At 42.7% G+C, this 14,576-nt stretch overlaps 1 protein-coding gene across 1 annotated transcript; it reads right to left on the bottom strand.

The window, feature by feature from the left end:
• Positions 1–11: 11 nt before the first annotated feature.
• znf367 (zinc finger protein 367) lies at positions 12–7,300 on the bottom strand. The gene is made up of 5 exons (XM_035736494.2): positions 6,615–7,300; positions 5,600–5,762; positions 5,286–5,405; positions 4,903–5,041; positions 12–4,769 (listed from the first exon to the last, which is right to left on the bottom strand). The coding sequence occupies exons 1-5, from the start codon at positions 6,891–6,893 to the stop codon at positions 4,517–4,519; spliced, it is 954 nt and encodes a 317-aa protein (XP_035592387.1). The 5' UTR covers positions 6,894–7,300; the 3' UTR covers positions 12–4,516.
• Between the last annotated feature and the right edge of the window lie 7,276 nt (positions 7,301–14,576).

The following is a 14,576-nucleotide window of genomic DNA, read 5'->3' as shown; positions in this document are numbered from 1 at the left end:
CGTCTCCTGGATCATGATCATTGATGGTGTTTATTGAAGACCAACAAGTACCAACAGTGTGGACTGCCTATAAAGAGAAACTGTTTTAAACATCAACAATGTCATCTCTGCAAAGCAAGTCAGAACATTTCATATTAAGGCCTAAAACGCACAATGCTATGGTCTGTTAACATGGTGTGAGGGAGAGTGAATTTCATCATCATTTAAACATCAACTTCAAAGCTCTTGTACTGTAGATTGTGTGCAGGAGATTTGTTTTCTCTTTTTCAAACAAACAAGTTGTGGAATATATTAACTGCCAAAACTTAACTTTTTAACCAAATAATCAACAAAGTGTTCAAAATACATCAAGATATATACACTACACTTGGGTTGTTTTGATTATTAACTAAGTTCCAGTTTAGCCTGTGCTCTATCAAAAAAAAATATTGGACATGTCATCCCACTGGACACAGATGTCAATTCAACATTAAACTCAGCAAAAAAAGAAATGTCCTCTTTTCAGGACCCCGTCTTTCAAAGATCATTTGTAAAGATCCAAATAACTTCACAGATCTTCATTGTAAAGGGTTTAAACACTGTTTCCCAGGCTTGTTCAATGAACCATAAACAATTAATGAACATGCACCTGTGGAACGGTCGTTAAGACACTAACAGCCTACAGAGGGTAGGCAATTAAGGTCACAGTTATTACAACTTAGGACACTAAAAAGGCCTTCCAACTGACCCTGAAAAACACCAAAGGAAAGATGCCCTGGGTCCCTGCTCATCTGCGTGAACGTGCCTTAGGCATGCTGCAAGGAGGCATGCGGACTACAGATGTGGCCAGGGCAATACATTTCAATGTCTGTACTGTGAGAGGCCTAAGACAGCACTACAGGGAGACAGGCTGGACAGATGATCGTCCTCGCAGTGGAAGACCACGTGTAAAACACCTGCACAGGATCGGTACATCTGAACATCACACCTGCGGGACAGGTACAGGATGGCAACAACTGCCCGAGTTACACCAGGAACGCACACTCCCTCCATCAGTGCTCAGACTGTCCGCAATAGGCTGAGAGAGGCTGGACTGAGGGCTTGTAGGCCTGTTGTAAGGTAGGTTCTCACCAGATATCACCGGAAGAGTGGGGTAACATCTCACAGCAAGAACTGGCAAATATGATGCAGTCCACAAGGAGGAGATGCACTGCAGTACTTAATGCAGCTGGTGGCGACACCAGATACTGACTGATACTTTTGATTTTGACCCCCCCCCCTTTGTTCAGTGACACATTATTCAATTTCTGTTAGTCACATGTCTGTGGATCTTGTTCTGTTTGACTCATTTGTTGAATCTTGTTAGGTTCATAGAAATATTTGCACATGTTAAGTTTGCTGAAAATAGACGCAGTTGACAGTGAGAGGACGTTTTTTTGTTGTTGCTGAGTTTAGTTTAGATTTATATTCGATTGAGTTGTCAAGAAATATATATCAACAAACATTTGAACCATGTCGTTTAGGTTAAAAGCTGGGTGAAATAGACAAATATTCCCTAAAGTCTTTTGACTTTTTCCAAATCTAATCAGTTTTGCACGTTGATTCAATGTCATAACATCGTTTTTTTTTTTATGCCTTGGAGACAACGTAGATTCAACCAGTATGTGCCCAGTGGGATACAACACTTAATCACATATGGCCAACAAAGCATCTGGGTGTTGCAGGAAGCACAAACCTAATGAAAACAACAAAAACATATATATAAAAACAATTGGCAATTTACACAATGTTAAGAGATGTAGTGATGCTAACAAATAATAAAACATTGCCAACGCCAAGTATTCATTACACCCTCCTTTATGTAGAAACATGTCCCATTTCTCGAGACTGGTCTAATAGGTGGAAACATGTCCCATTTCTCTAGACTGGTCTAATAGGTGGAAACATGTCCCATTTCTCTAGGCTGGTCTAATAGGTGGAAACATGTCCCATTTCTCTAGACTGGTCTAATAGGTGGAAACATGTCCCATTTCTCTAGGCTGGTCTAATAGGTGGAAACATGTCCCATTTCTCTAGGCTGGTCTAATAGGTGGAAACATGTCCCATTTCTCTAGACTGGTCTAATAGGTGGAAACATGTCCCATTTCTCTAGGCTGGTCTAACATGTCTCATTTCTCTAGACTGGTCTAATAGGTAGAAACATGTCCCATTTCTCTAGACTGGTCTAACATGTCCCATTTCTCTAGACTGGTCTAATAGGTAGAAACATGTCCCATTTCTCTAGACTGGTCTAACATGTCCCATTTCTCTAGACTGGTCTAATAGGTAGAAACATGTCCCATTTCTCTAGACTGGTCTATCATGTCCCATTTCTCTAGACTGGTCTAATAGGTAGAAACATGTTCCATTTCTCTAGACTGGTCTAATAGGTAGAAACATGTCCCATTTCTCTAGACTGGTCTAACATGTCCCATTTCTCTAGACTGGTCTAATAGGTAGAAACATGTCCCATTTCTCTAGACTGGTCTATCATGTCCCATTTCTCTAGACTTGTCTAATAGGTAGAAACATGTCCCGTTTCTCTAGACTGGCCTAATAGGTAGAAACATGTCCCATTTCTCTAGACTGGTCTAACATGTCCCATTTCCCCAGACTGGTCTAACATGTCCCATTTCTCTAGACTGGTCTAATAGGTGGAAACATGTCCCATTTCTCTAGACAGGTCTAACATGTCCCATTTCTCTAGACTGGTCTAACATGTCCCATTTCTCTAGACTGGTCTAATAGGTAGAAACATGTCCCATTTCTCTAGACTGGTCTAATAGGTAGAAACATGTCCCATTTCTCTAGACTGGTCTAACATATCCCATTTCTCTAGACTGGTCTAATAGGTAGAAACATGTCCCATTTCTCTAGACTGGTCTAACATGTCCCATTTCTCTAGACTGGTCTAATAGGTGGAAACATGTCCCATTTCTCTAGACTGGTCTAATAGGTGGAAACATGTTACATTGCAAGCTTAATCCATGAATGCAAAACTTAGTAGCAGATATTGTAGATACACGTGCTGCTGCAAAGGGGAGTACAATTCTTACGGCTAGAAGTTGACGTCGATAGATACTAAATCATTTTAGGGAGGCGATGATCAATATATTCTTCAATGGAACTATTTGTCAGTACTCGGAGACAGCTTGTGATAGCAGATCGTTAACAAAAAGGACAAAAAAACATGATGAAATAAATACCTATGAAATGTTGATTATAGAGAAGACTTGTACATACACCACCAATGGGGCTACAAGTCCGTATCTCCAATCAGCCAGCATCTTTTAATATAAAAGGTGGCGACACTAATGACTTTAAATACTCCTCTTCCGTATGTCTGGCCATGTAATTTGGTTAGAGTGGAGAAGGCCAACGCCAGGCCTGCACAGCCATAGCATGGGCAGGCTTTTGTTCCAGCCCAGCTCTAACACACCTGACCCAACTAACTGTGGTCTAAATCCCTGTGATAAGATGATCATCTAGATCAGGTTTGTTAAGGGCTGATATGGAGCTGCGGCTCTCCAGGACAAGAGTTGTCCCTCCAGGGTTATAGCTACAGTTCTGGGTGTGATACATTTAATAGGTGAAGGGGTTGGAGATTGAATTTTTGTGAAAGCTTGTGGCTAGCCACTACTGTAGATTAGGCTTGCAATGGGTTGCATCTCAATAGTCTCTACAGTGACTTCCTCCCCTCATCTACTCTCCTTCACCTGCACTGATCTGAAAGAACTAGACAAGTGGAAGCGAAATCCCCTGATAGGCTTCCACCACATTGCATTTTCACCTATCGTGTCACAGTCCAGATCAGAGAATCAGGAGAGGAATCCACTTTCCAGTATTTAGATACACTTAAACTGTCCTATGACTGACCGCACCCTGTATCACTCCATCCATCTGAGCTAAATCTACATAGACTTCCATTATATAAACATACTCACACAATATACTTTATCGTCAAAAGTAAAAGACATAACAAATAACTCGTTACCACCAAAGTGCAAACAAAACAAACTAAACATTAAAAGGTCATCTCCTCCAGTCTTTAGAAGGCAGAGGAAAGTGAAACGTTCTTCATATATTGACATCTACAACACAGGAGGCTGGTGAGGGGAGGCTCATAATAATGGCTGGAATGTAGAGAATGGAATGTTCCATTTATTGCATTCCAGCCATTATTATGAGCCTGTCCTCCCCAACTAAGGTGCCACCAGCCACCTGTGATCTACAATCTTAGCAGCCTAATAAGGATACAATTGGAAGCTGGATAAGGTGCTTTTAGCTTGTGCCTGCCCCACAATGTACATGGAGAAGAACCCCAGATACTGATCTAAGTTCCGCTTAGAATTTCCCCCCATTAATGGTTAAGTATTTGGGGAGGGTAAGCTTATCCTAGATGTTTCCCTACAGACAACTTCTACCCAGAACACATTGTGCAGGGAGGCAGAAGGGGAGTGACTGGGGAGGGTTTCAACACTGGGATATGGGTAGGGTTTCAGGCAGACAGGTTGTTAGCCAGCTCAATGAGCGCCAGGGCACCATGGAGACGCTCCCGTTGCTCTTGGAGACTCCGTTTGGCAGCCCCACCCCCGTTGCACTTCTCTTCCTCCATTGGCTCCTCCTCTTCCTCCTCATCTGATTGGAGAAACTCCCGGGGGTCCTGCTGCTCCTGGTCCTCCACCCCGCCCTTGCCCTGGGGTTTCCCCTTGGTGGGCACAGGGGCACGCTGCTCACGGGTCTGCCAGTACCTGCCACAACAGAGAGTCAAAGGGGGATATGGTGAGAATTGGGGTGTGCAGAATAAGGTGAGATCCCTCAATTGCTTCACTTGTTTTACTATCCATCTGATCTGCCTATCCACCTCCCTCCAGAGCCACTCACTTTGCCAGCCACTCTGCCACAGCCTTGTTGTCTACAGACTGGGCCTTGTTTGGTCCCTCCTTGGGGTCTTCTCTCTTCAAACGGGCATATGGATGCTTTGGGCAGTGCCGGTTAGCGTGGGTAAAGCGACTCCCGCAGGCTTGGGAGAGAACAAGGATATCAGAGTTAGTGTCATTCTTTTCTATATGGTGGATTCTGCACCCCTCCTATGAGAAAGATCTAAAGGTACCACCTATATTTGGTAGGACGTCATTGTAAAGCAGGCCGTTATTGTAAATAACAATTTGTTCTTAACTGACTTGCCTAGTTAAATAAAGGTTAAATAAATAAATAAAGGGCCTTATGGTATAATCTCAAAAGGGAAGGTCTAGTTGTGTGCTCACCTTTCTCAGAGCAGACAAAGGGCTTCTCTCCGGTGTGAAGGCGCTGGTGAGTCTTTAGCTGGCCACTCTGGACAAAAGCCTTGCCACAGTCAGGATAGTCACAAGGGTAAGGCCTCTCCCCTGGGAGAGAACACAGGGAGAGTTATTCGTTTGTAATTGTTCTATTTTTCTAGCAGATGCCTATAAAAGTGAGCAGTGTTGGTGTTGTAACACAGGGAACCGCATAGTGTCCTGGTAGTTTGGGTGTCAATGTGCCATCTGTGCTCTGCTTTCACCTGTGTGTTCTCTTGTGGGCCCGTAGAGACTTTTCTCACCTGTGTGTGTTCTCTTGTGGGCCTGTAGGGATTTCTCTCTAGGAAACACACGGTTGCAGATGTTACAGCGGATGCGGCTGGAGGAACTCTCCCCCTCGTTAATCAACTCACGGACAGTGTCAGCACGCGGGCGGCCACGCCGAATAGCGTCCTCTTTACTGTCCTGAAAACCAAGTGGAAACAAAGTTACCTACAGTTATATTAATAAATGCACCTTTATTTACTTTCTGAATAGTGAATGTAGGTAGGCTTACAACTGCTTAGAATGCAGCATTATTCCATATCAACCTTTAAATAAATTGTATGGCCTATCATTATGCAAAACTAAAGTTAATGTGGTCATTGGTTAAGTAAAACTTACTAATGCATGGTGACATGTGACTGTTCAATTCTTGTCCAGTCCAATATCAAATAATTGCTACATTATATTTTGTTCAATTAATGGTGCCGCAAGGTGCATGTATTAATTTATTCCAAGCACATCCGGAAACATTTTTGGCGGGCGACGCTACGTCACGTATGACAGCTGCCTGGGGTTTAAAATCCATCATGTCACACAGTGAGCGCGGGCGTTTTTTTAAATACACTTTTCAGAGCTTCAGTTTCACTCAAAACACGTTATTTTTATTGCAAGCACTCAAAGATACGGACTCTTAAAAAAACTTGAACAGCTATTCAGATTGCCACTAGATTGCATCATTCAATGATGTAGTGTAAAGTTAACTTTTAGCTGGCCAGTGACCTAGGAATCCTCTGAATGTAACATGATCACTAAGATTCTAAAGTTGAAGCAATGTAACCGATAATCTCATTATTCATTGCAAGACTATTTAACACAACAAATAATTGAGAGTTACATGCAAATAAATGCTAATGTTTCAGTTATTACAGCGTCATATCAGACACATAATTCATGCACGGTCTAAAGAAGCCTACCGGATAGGATTTAAACTTCAACACAACACAATTACTATTAGGCTAAACAACATGAAAAACAACCTCAAAATGATCCTACCTTCATCTGGTCTGGGGAGGCACCCATGTCCGCCTCGCTGGCAGTGTTGGTCCCGGTAGGGGAGGCAGCCCCGTTTACGGAGCCCGGGCTCAGGCTCACATTATGGGCGTTCTCCCCCCACTTCCACGGGTACACCATGAAGTCGCTGAATCCAGGGCTGGTCGCTATCAGAGATTCGTTCTTCCTGGGCTTGATCGGGGTGGTTTTGATCACAGACACCAAGACCCTCTTTGGAGAGTCGTTGCAAAAAATAACTTGAGGATGCTTGTTCTCGGCCATCGTTGAGATGAAAGACGAATGTGTCAAAAGCTGATCAAATCTCAAATTGTATCACAATGCTCAGGAATCACTTGCCATCTAAAGAAATAGATATTTACCCAGCTTTGCTATCAAGTAACCTAACTTTAGCAAAAAGTTGGGTTCGGTAGCTATAAGACCGAAAGTGTCCCACAAAATTCAGCTATTCAATCAGGAGTGAAAATAGGATTCATTTCCAAAGACGTAGAAAACCGTGCCACAATTCTTTATAAAAAATATGGTACAAAAATTCATGAATTTACACAAATTGTGTTCACACTGTCAATGTGGATACAATGTGTGCTCCTATTTTTGCAAGTATTTCCCGCGTTGCAAATCGCGCCTGGGCGGTTCATAAATCCTTTTACCACATGTATGGGAAATAACCTATTATAAGAGCCAAAGCATGAGGTAAACCCGAACGAGCGCAAAACAGTAACCAATGGTCATCATCGGAACATTCAAAGTACGCTGATTGGTTGGTACTTTTTATCCAATGAGTTTTAAACGTTGTTGAGCGCGCCTTTCCGGACTGACAGCAGATTGAACCAATGTAGATAACGCAAATGAATCCGCTACGTATATTGGACGAAACAACCAATGGTACTAAAGGGCGGTTCATTTGACAGTAGACTGGGATTGGACCACTGTCGATCAAAAGCCTCTCCCGCGCAGACAGCAGCCTATGTTAATATATTACGTTTTTGGGACGATTTAAAGGGAAAGGGTGAGTCAATGGCGCCGAAGTTACGTAATCAAACCGCCAGAAAGAGAAACGATACTGAAACAAAGGTTGCAGTCAGTCATTTAACCTATGCACTACAGTACAGTTGTTATTACTATATTAATACACTGGGCCTATATAATTAAAGTTATATTTTGTTTATCAGAGGAGTATACATTTTGTCCTATGTAAGAAGACTGGCATTGTAACATTTTAAAAAAATATACAGAAAACCACTGAATACCTTTACCCTGGGTGCATATTGCACATTGCCTTGTCCTTATCTGTGGACATGTTTTGTGTAAGGGAGGAGTAAATAATTATAGTTCAATAGGTAATGGACTCACCTGTGTGTGTGTGTGTGTGTGTGTGTGTGTGTGTGTGTGTGTGTGTGTTGTTTAACGATCCTTGTTGATACCAGAAGTCCTCACAAGGATAGTAAAACAAGGAACATTCGGACAAGTGGGGACATGTTCCAGTCGCCATGAGGAACAGCATCAATGTAACAGTATAACTTTAGACAGTCCCCTCGCCCATACCCGGGCGCGAACCAGGGACCCTCTGCACACATCAACAACGGTCACCCACGAAGCATCGTTACCCATCGCTCCACAAAAACTGCGGCCCTTGCAGAGCAAAGGGAACCACTACTTCAAGGTCTCAGAGCAAGTGACGTCACCGATTGAAACGCTATTTAGCGCACACCACAGCTAACTAAGCTAGCCGTTTCACATCCGTTACACCAAGACACTCATTCTTACTTAGTTTTAATAATCACCTCATGTAAATACATTTTATTGTGTAAACGATATCAATTACTGTGAGTTGAATGCCCGTGCACGGTCTTCAGTCACCTCAGCTTTCCGACAACACAATATTCTATAACTGGCTAGTTCGGTCTCGTCTCATCTCTCCTTATGTCAGCTGTTAGATCTTTCCTGGGAGACAAATCCCAGAACTAATATCCCTGCACAAACATCACCCAGCTTGAGTGTAGATACATCAACAAAAAGAACGATGGATTTGTTTGTCTTAAAAAGTCAAAACATTTTCTGCTGTAAATATCATATTGATGTGCTTATAACAAATGTATGCCTACACTTCCCCCGAAACAAATCAAAATCAGTTGTGTGTAGAGTACAACTTCAGCAGTTTAATCAGAACTAGAATGGCATTTCTATTTATATCTTCTATTTGCCCAAATCTATGGATTTGGCTGTCTAACACACTGACATGCACAGCTCTCTTGGGTGAGGTTCTGTCTTCAAGTCTCCAGTGGGTGATGAAGTCCCTTCCATCTATATAATATATTACAGATTCTAGTCAGGGGGCAGGAGGTATGGAGTGAATGACATCCTGGATATGACAGAGTTTGCCTCATGGGTAAATAATTATAGGCAATGCAGAAGGACGGCACTCTTCTTGCACAGAGTAGCCTAAAGAGTAATATTAAAATAATTAAATTGCTGAACTTACTTTTTCCACATTTTGTTACATTATAGCCGTATTCTAAAATGGATTAAATATTTTTTTCCTCCTCATCAATCTACACACAATACCCCATAACGACAAAGCAAAAATCAGATTTAGATATTTTAGCAAATTTATGGAAAACAAAATTCTGAAATATCACATTTCATAAGTAGTCAGACCTTTTACTCAGTACTTTGTTGATGCACCTTTGGCAGCGATTACAGCCTCGAATCTTCTTAGGTATGATGCTACAAGCTTGACACACCTGTATTTAGAGAGTTTCTCCCATTCTTCTCTGTAGATCCTCTCAAGCTCTGTCAGGTTGGATGGGGAGCATTGCTGCACAGCTATTTTCTGGTCTCTCCAGAGATGTTCAAGTCCCAGCTCTGGCTGGGCCAATCAAGGACATTCAGAGACTTGTTCCGAAGCCACTCCTGCATTTTCTTGGCTGTGTGCTTAGGGTCGTTGTCCTGTTGGAAGGTGAACCTTCGCCACAGCTTGAGGTCCTGAGTGCTCTGGAGCAAGATTTCATCAAGGATCTCTCTGTACTTTGCCCCGTTCATCTTTCCCTCAATCCTCAATAGTCTCCCAGTTCTTGCCACTGAAAAACATCCCCACAGCATGATGCTGCCACCATGCTTCACCGTAGGGATGAGGCCAGGTTTCCTCCAGACGTGACTCTTGGTATTCAGGCCAAAGAGTTCAATCTTGGTTTCAGAAGACCAGAGAATCTTGTTTCTCATGGTCTGAGAGTCTTTAGGTGCCATTTGACATCTCCAAGCTGGCTATCATGTGCCTTTTAGGAAGTGTCTTGGTGGTTCCAAACTTCTTCCATTTAAGAATGATGGAGGCCACTGTGTTCTTGGGGACTTTCAAAGCTGCATTTTTGGAGGTCGCTAAACCATTGCAATCAGATTGGTGGACATGTTATGATACCCACCTTTGCTCCTTCTGGTAGGTCCAGGCATCCGTTCATGACCAAGGGATCAGTCTGACAACCAACTGTGCACTTTGTTCATCAAAAAAATTGGATCAACGATTGTCATCAACCCTCAATTATAAACATAGCTTGAGAAATAACGTAATCTCATTTGGAAGCTAATTCTATGCTTTATAGATGTAGACTGACTGGCTCCAGATTGGATTCAGGCCGGGTAACCAATTGTGATATGTTTTACTTTAGCCCTGGATTAATTTGGGTTTGTTGCTGCTAGTATGTACACTGTTGTAGTCATGAGTTAGCTAGTACCACCATAGCTGCATACAGCATTTAGTTGTGCCCTAGACATGGTTTTCTCCTCAGAGGCGAATGTGACTTTCGCAGGGGTGAAAGTAAGTCAATCCGGTCCGGGACGGCTTGCTGGCAAAATAAATAGTGAGGTACGCCGTACTGGTAAAACGTGAGCCTATCACAATAATGAACACAAAATGCCTAGAAAGCTATAGGCTACTACACCATTATTTAAACATTACCGCCTGTCAGCCACATGAAAAATGAGCGAGATGGCTTGAAACCGAGTGGTATACGCTCCAAATTGTGTTGTGGTTTGACATTTTTCCAAGGCGAAGATGAGTGGCTGAGACGAGACCGAGACATGGAGACAGCAGTGAAAGCATCAATTCAGACTACAATTGTAGGCCTGCTAACGACAATCGCAGAATAACAATACATGTTTAGGTGTTTTGTAACACATTTCTCTTTCTATTCATCAAATTGCGGGTGCACAGCTCAGTTTGGATGCTAGAATTATTTTGTGAGTGGACAAACGTGGGCTGGTAGCCTACAGGAGCGCCATTTTGAAGTGATTGTTTGACAATCAGATTAAAACATCATGACTGGTTGTGTTTATGCCACTGTAAAAGCTAATACTATCACGTTTCAGGTAAGACCCAAATGCAGACTGTGTTGAAGTAATAATGTTTATTACAGCAACAGGGGCAGGCAAACGGCAGGTCAAGGCAGGCAGGGGTCGATAAAGGCACAGGATGGCAGGCAGGGTCAGGGGCAGGCTGAGTGGTCAGGCAGGCGGGCTCAGAGTCAGAGCAGGCTAAGGTCAAAACCAGGAGAGCGAGAAAAAGAGCGACTGGGGAAAACCAAGAGCTGAGACAAAACGCTGGTTGACTTGACAAACAAGACGAACTGGCAACAGACAAACCGAGAACACAGATAAAAGTACCCAGGGTATAATGGAAGACACCTGGAAGAGGGTGGAGACAAGCACAAGGATAGGTGAAACAGATCAAGGCGTGACAAATACATGTTAAAAGTGATATGATAAACTTTTACTAGGCCCACAGAGATCATATGAAATTAATTAAATTCCCCTACTGGTAAGAAATCAAATCTACTTTCACCCATGCTGTTTCTCATAGTGGCATGGGAATACGATGGCATTGTTAAAGTTGGCAAATATTTAGTAGGAAACAAATACAATAAAATACAAAAACACAGCCATGGGAAGCACAAATAAAATATCACAAATCAATCTGAAAACATTTATATTCCTCCACAAATAAGTCCCCAGTCAATGCTTTTAATTGCCTAAACTGCCCCAGAACATCAACATGAAATGTATTTTGAATTTTGTTCCAGCAATAAGGTGCATTAAAACTAAAAGCAGATTTACCTAGCTGGGTGGAGACCCTAGGAACCTCAATAGTTAACCAATCCTGTGAACGGGTTAGACAATTCAAGTGTCTATACTTCAACAGCAAAGTTAGATGAGACAGAAGTTTATGAAGTGGGGCCTTGTAAACAAAAAGGGAGTAATGTAGAGATCTCGCTCTGCCATATGGATGTATTGTATGATACACCGAGAGCAACTGGCGGCAAAAGAGCTGAGCACAGGATTTGGAGAGACTGTATACTGCAGCAGGTAACTTAGTTTGTAAACAACAAACGACATCCACTGCTCGCACGCCTGTTCGCCAAACTGTGTGGAGATATGTGATCAGAGGAAGACAATGTTCTATTTCACACTGTGGCTTGGTGGTTATCGTGGGGGAGTGTTGGAAAGATTGTTTGCATTCAGTTTAGTCACCTCAACTTGCTCAATTTCCACATTATTCAAAACAAGATTTTGTTGCGGTTTAAGGTTTAGTGAATGATTTGTCCCAAATACATTGCTTTTAGTTTTGGAAATATTTAGGACGAACTTATTTCTTGCCACCCATTCTGAAACTAACTGCAGCGCTTTGTTAAGTGTTGCAGTCATTTCAGTCACTGTAGTAGCTTATGTGTATAGTGTTGAGTCAGCCGCACACACACACACACCTCAACGTCACCAGTGAAGAGGTGACTCTGGGATGCTGACCTAGGCACTGACGAGTTTCAGAAGATCTTCTTGTTTCTGGCCATTTTGAGCCTGTAATCGAACCCACAAATTCTGATGCTCCAGATACTCAACTAGTCTAAAGGACAGTTTTAATCGCTTCTTTAATCAGCGCAACAGTTTTCAGCTGTGCTAACATAATTGCAAAAGGTTTTTCTAATGACCAATTAGCCTTTTAAAATGATAAACTTGGATTAGCTAACACAACGTGCCATTAGAATACAGGAGTGATGGATGCTGATAATGGGCCTCTGTACACCTATGTAGATATTCCATAAAAAAAATCTGCCATTTCCAGCTACAATAGACATTTATAACATTAATGTCTACACTGTATTTCTGATCAATTTGATGTTATTTTAATGGACAATTGTTGCTTTTCTTTCAAAAACACCATTTAAGTGACCCCAAACTTTTGAACAGTAGTGTAGGTTACAGTCCACTTGTCATTTCAGCCACAAATGGTGGGAAAATGTTATGAAAATCTAGACATGGTGTAACAGGTGCAGTTTGTAATTCCTCATTTTGCCATTGTATTGCTGGAGCTTTGATAAGAAGGCCCAGGCCTTTAAGCACATGGCTACTTAGAACAAACTCAGCAAACTCAGCAAAAAAAGAAACGTCCTCTCACTGTCAAGTGTGTTTATTTTTCAGCAAATGTAACATGTGTAAATATTTGTATGAACATACCAAGATTCAACAACTGAGACATAAATTGAACAAGTTCCACAGACATGTGACAAACAGAAATGGAATAATGTGTCCCTGAACAAAGGGGGGGGGGGGTCAAAATAAAAAAATAACAGTCAGTAGCTGGTTTGGCCACCAGCTGCATTAAGCACTGCAGTGCACCTCCTCCTCATGGACTACACCAGATTTGCCAGTTCTTGAGATCCCGGCTCATCGCTGGCCATGGCAGGACACTGACATTGCGGTCTTGCAGGAAATCACGCACAGAACGAGCAGTAGGGCTGGTGGCATTGTCATGCTGGAGGGTCATGTCAGGATGAGCCTGCAGGAAGGGTACCACATGAGGGAGGAGGATGTCTTCCCTGTAACGCACAGCATTGAGATTGAATGCAATGACAACAAGCTCAGTCCGATGATGCTGTGACACACCGCCCCAGAACTTGACGGACCCCCCACCTCGATCCCGCTCCAGGGTACAGGCCTCAGTATTCCTTTGATGATAAACGCGAATCTGACCATCATCGTTGGTGAGACAAAAACACGACTTGTCAGTGGAGAGCACTTTTTGACAGTCCTGTCTGGTCCAGCTACAGTGGGTTTGTGCCCATGGGCGACGTTGTTGCCGGTGATGTCTGGTGAGGACCTACCTTACAACAGGCCTACAAGCTCTCAGTCCAGCCTCTCTCAGCATTTTGCGGACAGTCTGACCATTGATGGAGGGATTGTGCGTTTCTGGTGTAACTCAGGCAGTTGTTGTTGCCATCCTGTACCTGTCCCGCAGGTGTGATGTTCGGATGTACCGATCCTGTGCAGGTGTTGTTACACGTGGTCTGCCACTCTGAGGACAATCAGCGGTCTGTCCTGTCTCCCTGTAGCTCTGTCTTAGGCGTCTCACAGTACGGACATTGCAATGTATTGCTCTGGCCAAATCGGTAGTCCTCATGCATCCTTGCAGCATGTATAAGGCACGTTCACACAGATGAGCAGGAACCCTGGGCATCTTTCTTTTTGTGTTTTTCAGAATCAGTAGAAAGGCCTCTGGTGTCCTAAGTTTTCATAACTGTGACCTTAATTGCCAAACGTCTGTAACCTGTTAGTGTCTTAACGACCGTTACACAGGTGCATGTTCATGAATTTTTTTATGGTTCGTTGAACATGGGAAACAGTGTTTAAACCCTTTACAGTGAAGATCTGTGACGTTATTTGGATTTTTACGAATTATCGTTGAAAGGCAGGGTCCTGAAAAAGGGACATTTATTTTTTTGATGAGTTTATGTGCTCCAATCCAGGGTTCCCCAAACTCTGTCCTGGGGCCTCCCTGGGTGCACATTTAGTTTTTTTGCCATAGCACCACACAGCTGATTCGAATAATCAAAGCTTGATGATGAGTTGGTTATTTGAATCAGCTGTGTAGTCTTTGGGTAAAACCAAAATGTTGCATCTGGG

The sequence above is a fragment of the Oncorhynchus keta genome, chromosome 25 (assembly GCF_023373465.1).
Source record: "Oncorhynchus keta strain PuntledgeMale-10-30-2019 chromosome 25, Oket_V2, whole genome shotgun sequence".
Classification (NCBI taxonomy): domain Eukaryota; kingdom Metazoa; phylum Chordata; class Actinopteri; order Salmoniformes; family Salmonidae; genus Oncorhynchus; species Oncorhynchus keta.
This window is presented reverse-complemented; position numbering and strand designations above follow the sequence as displayed.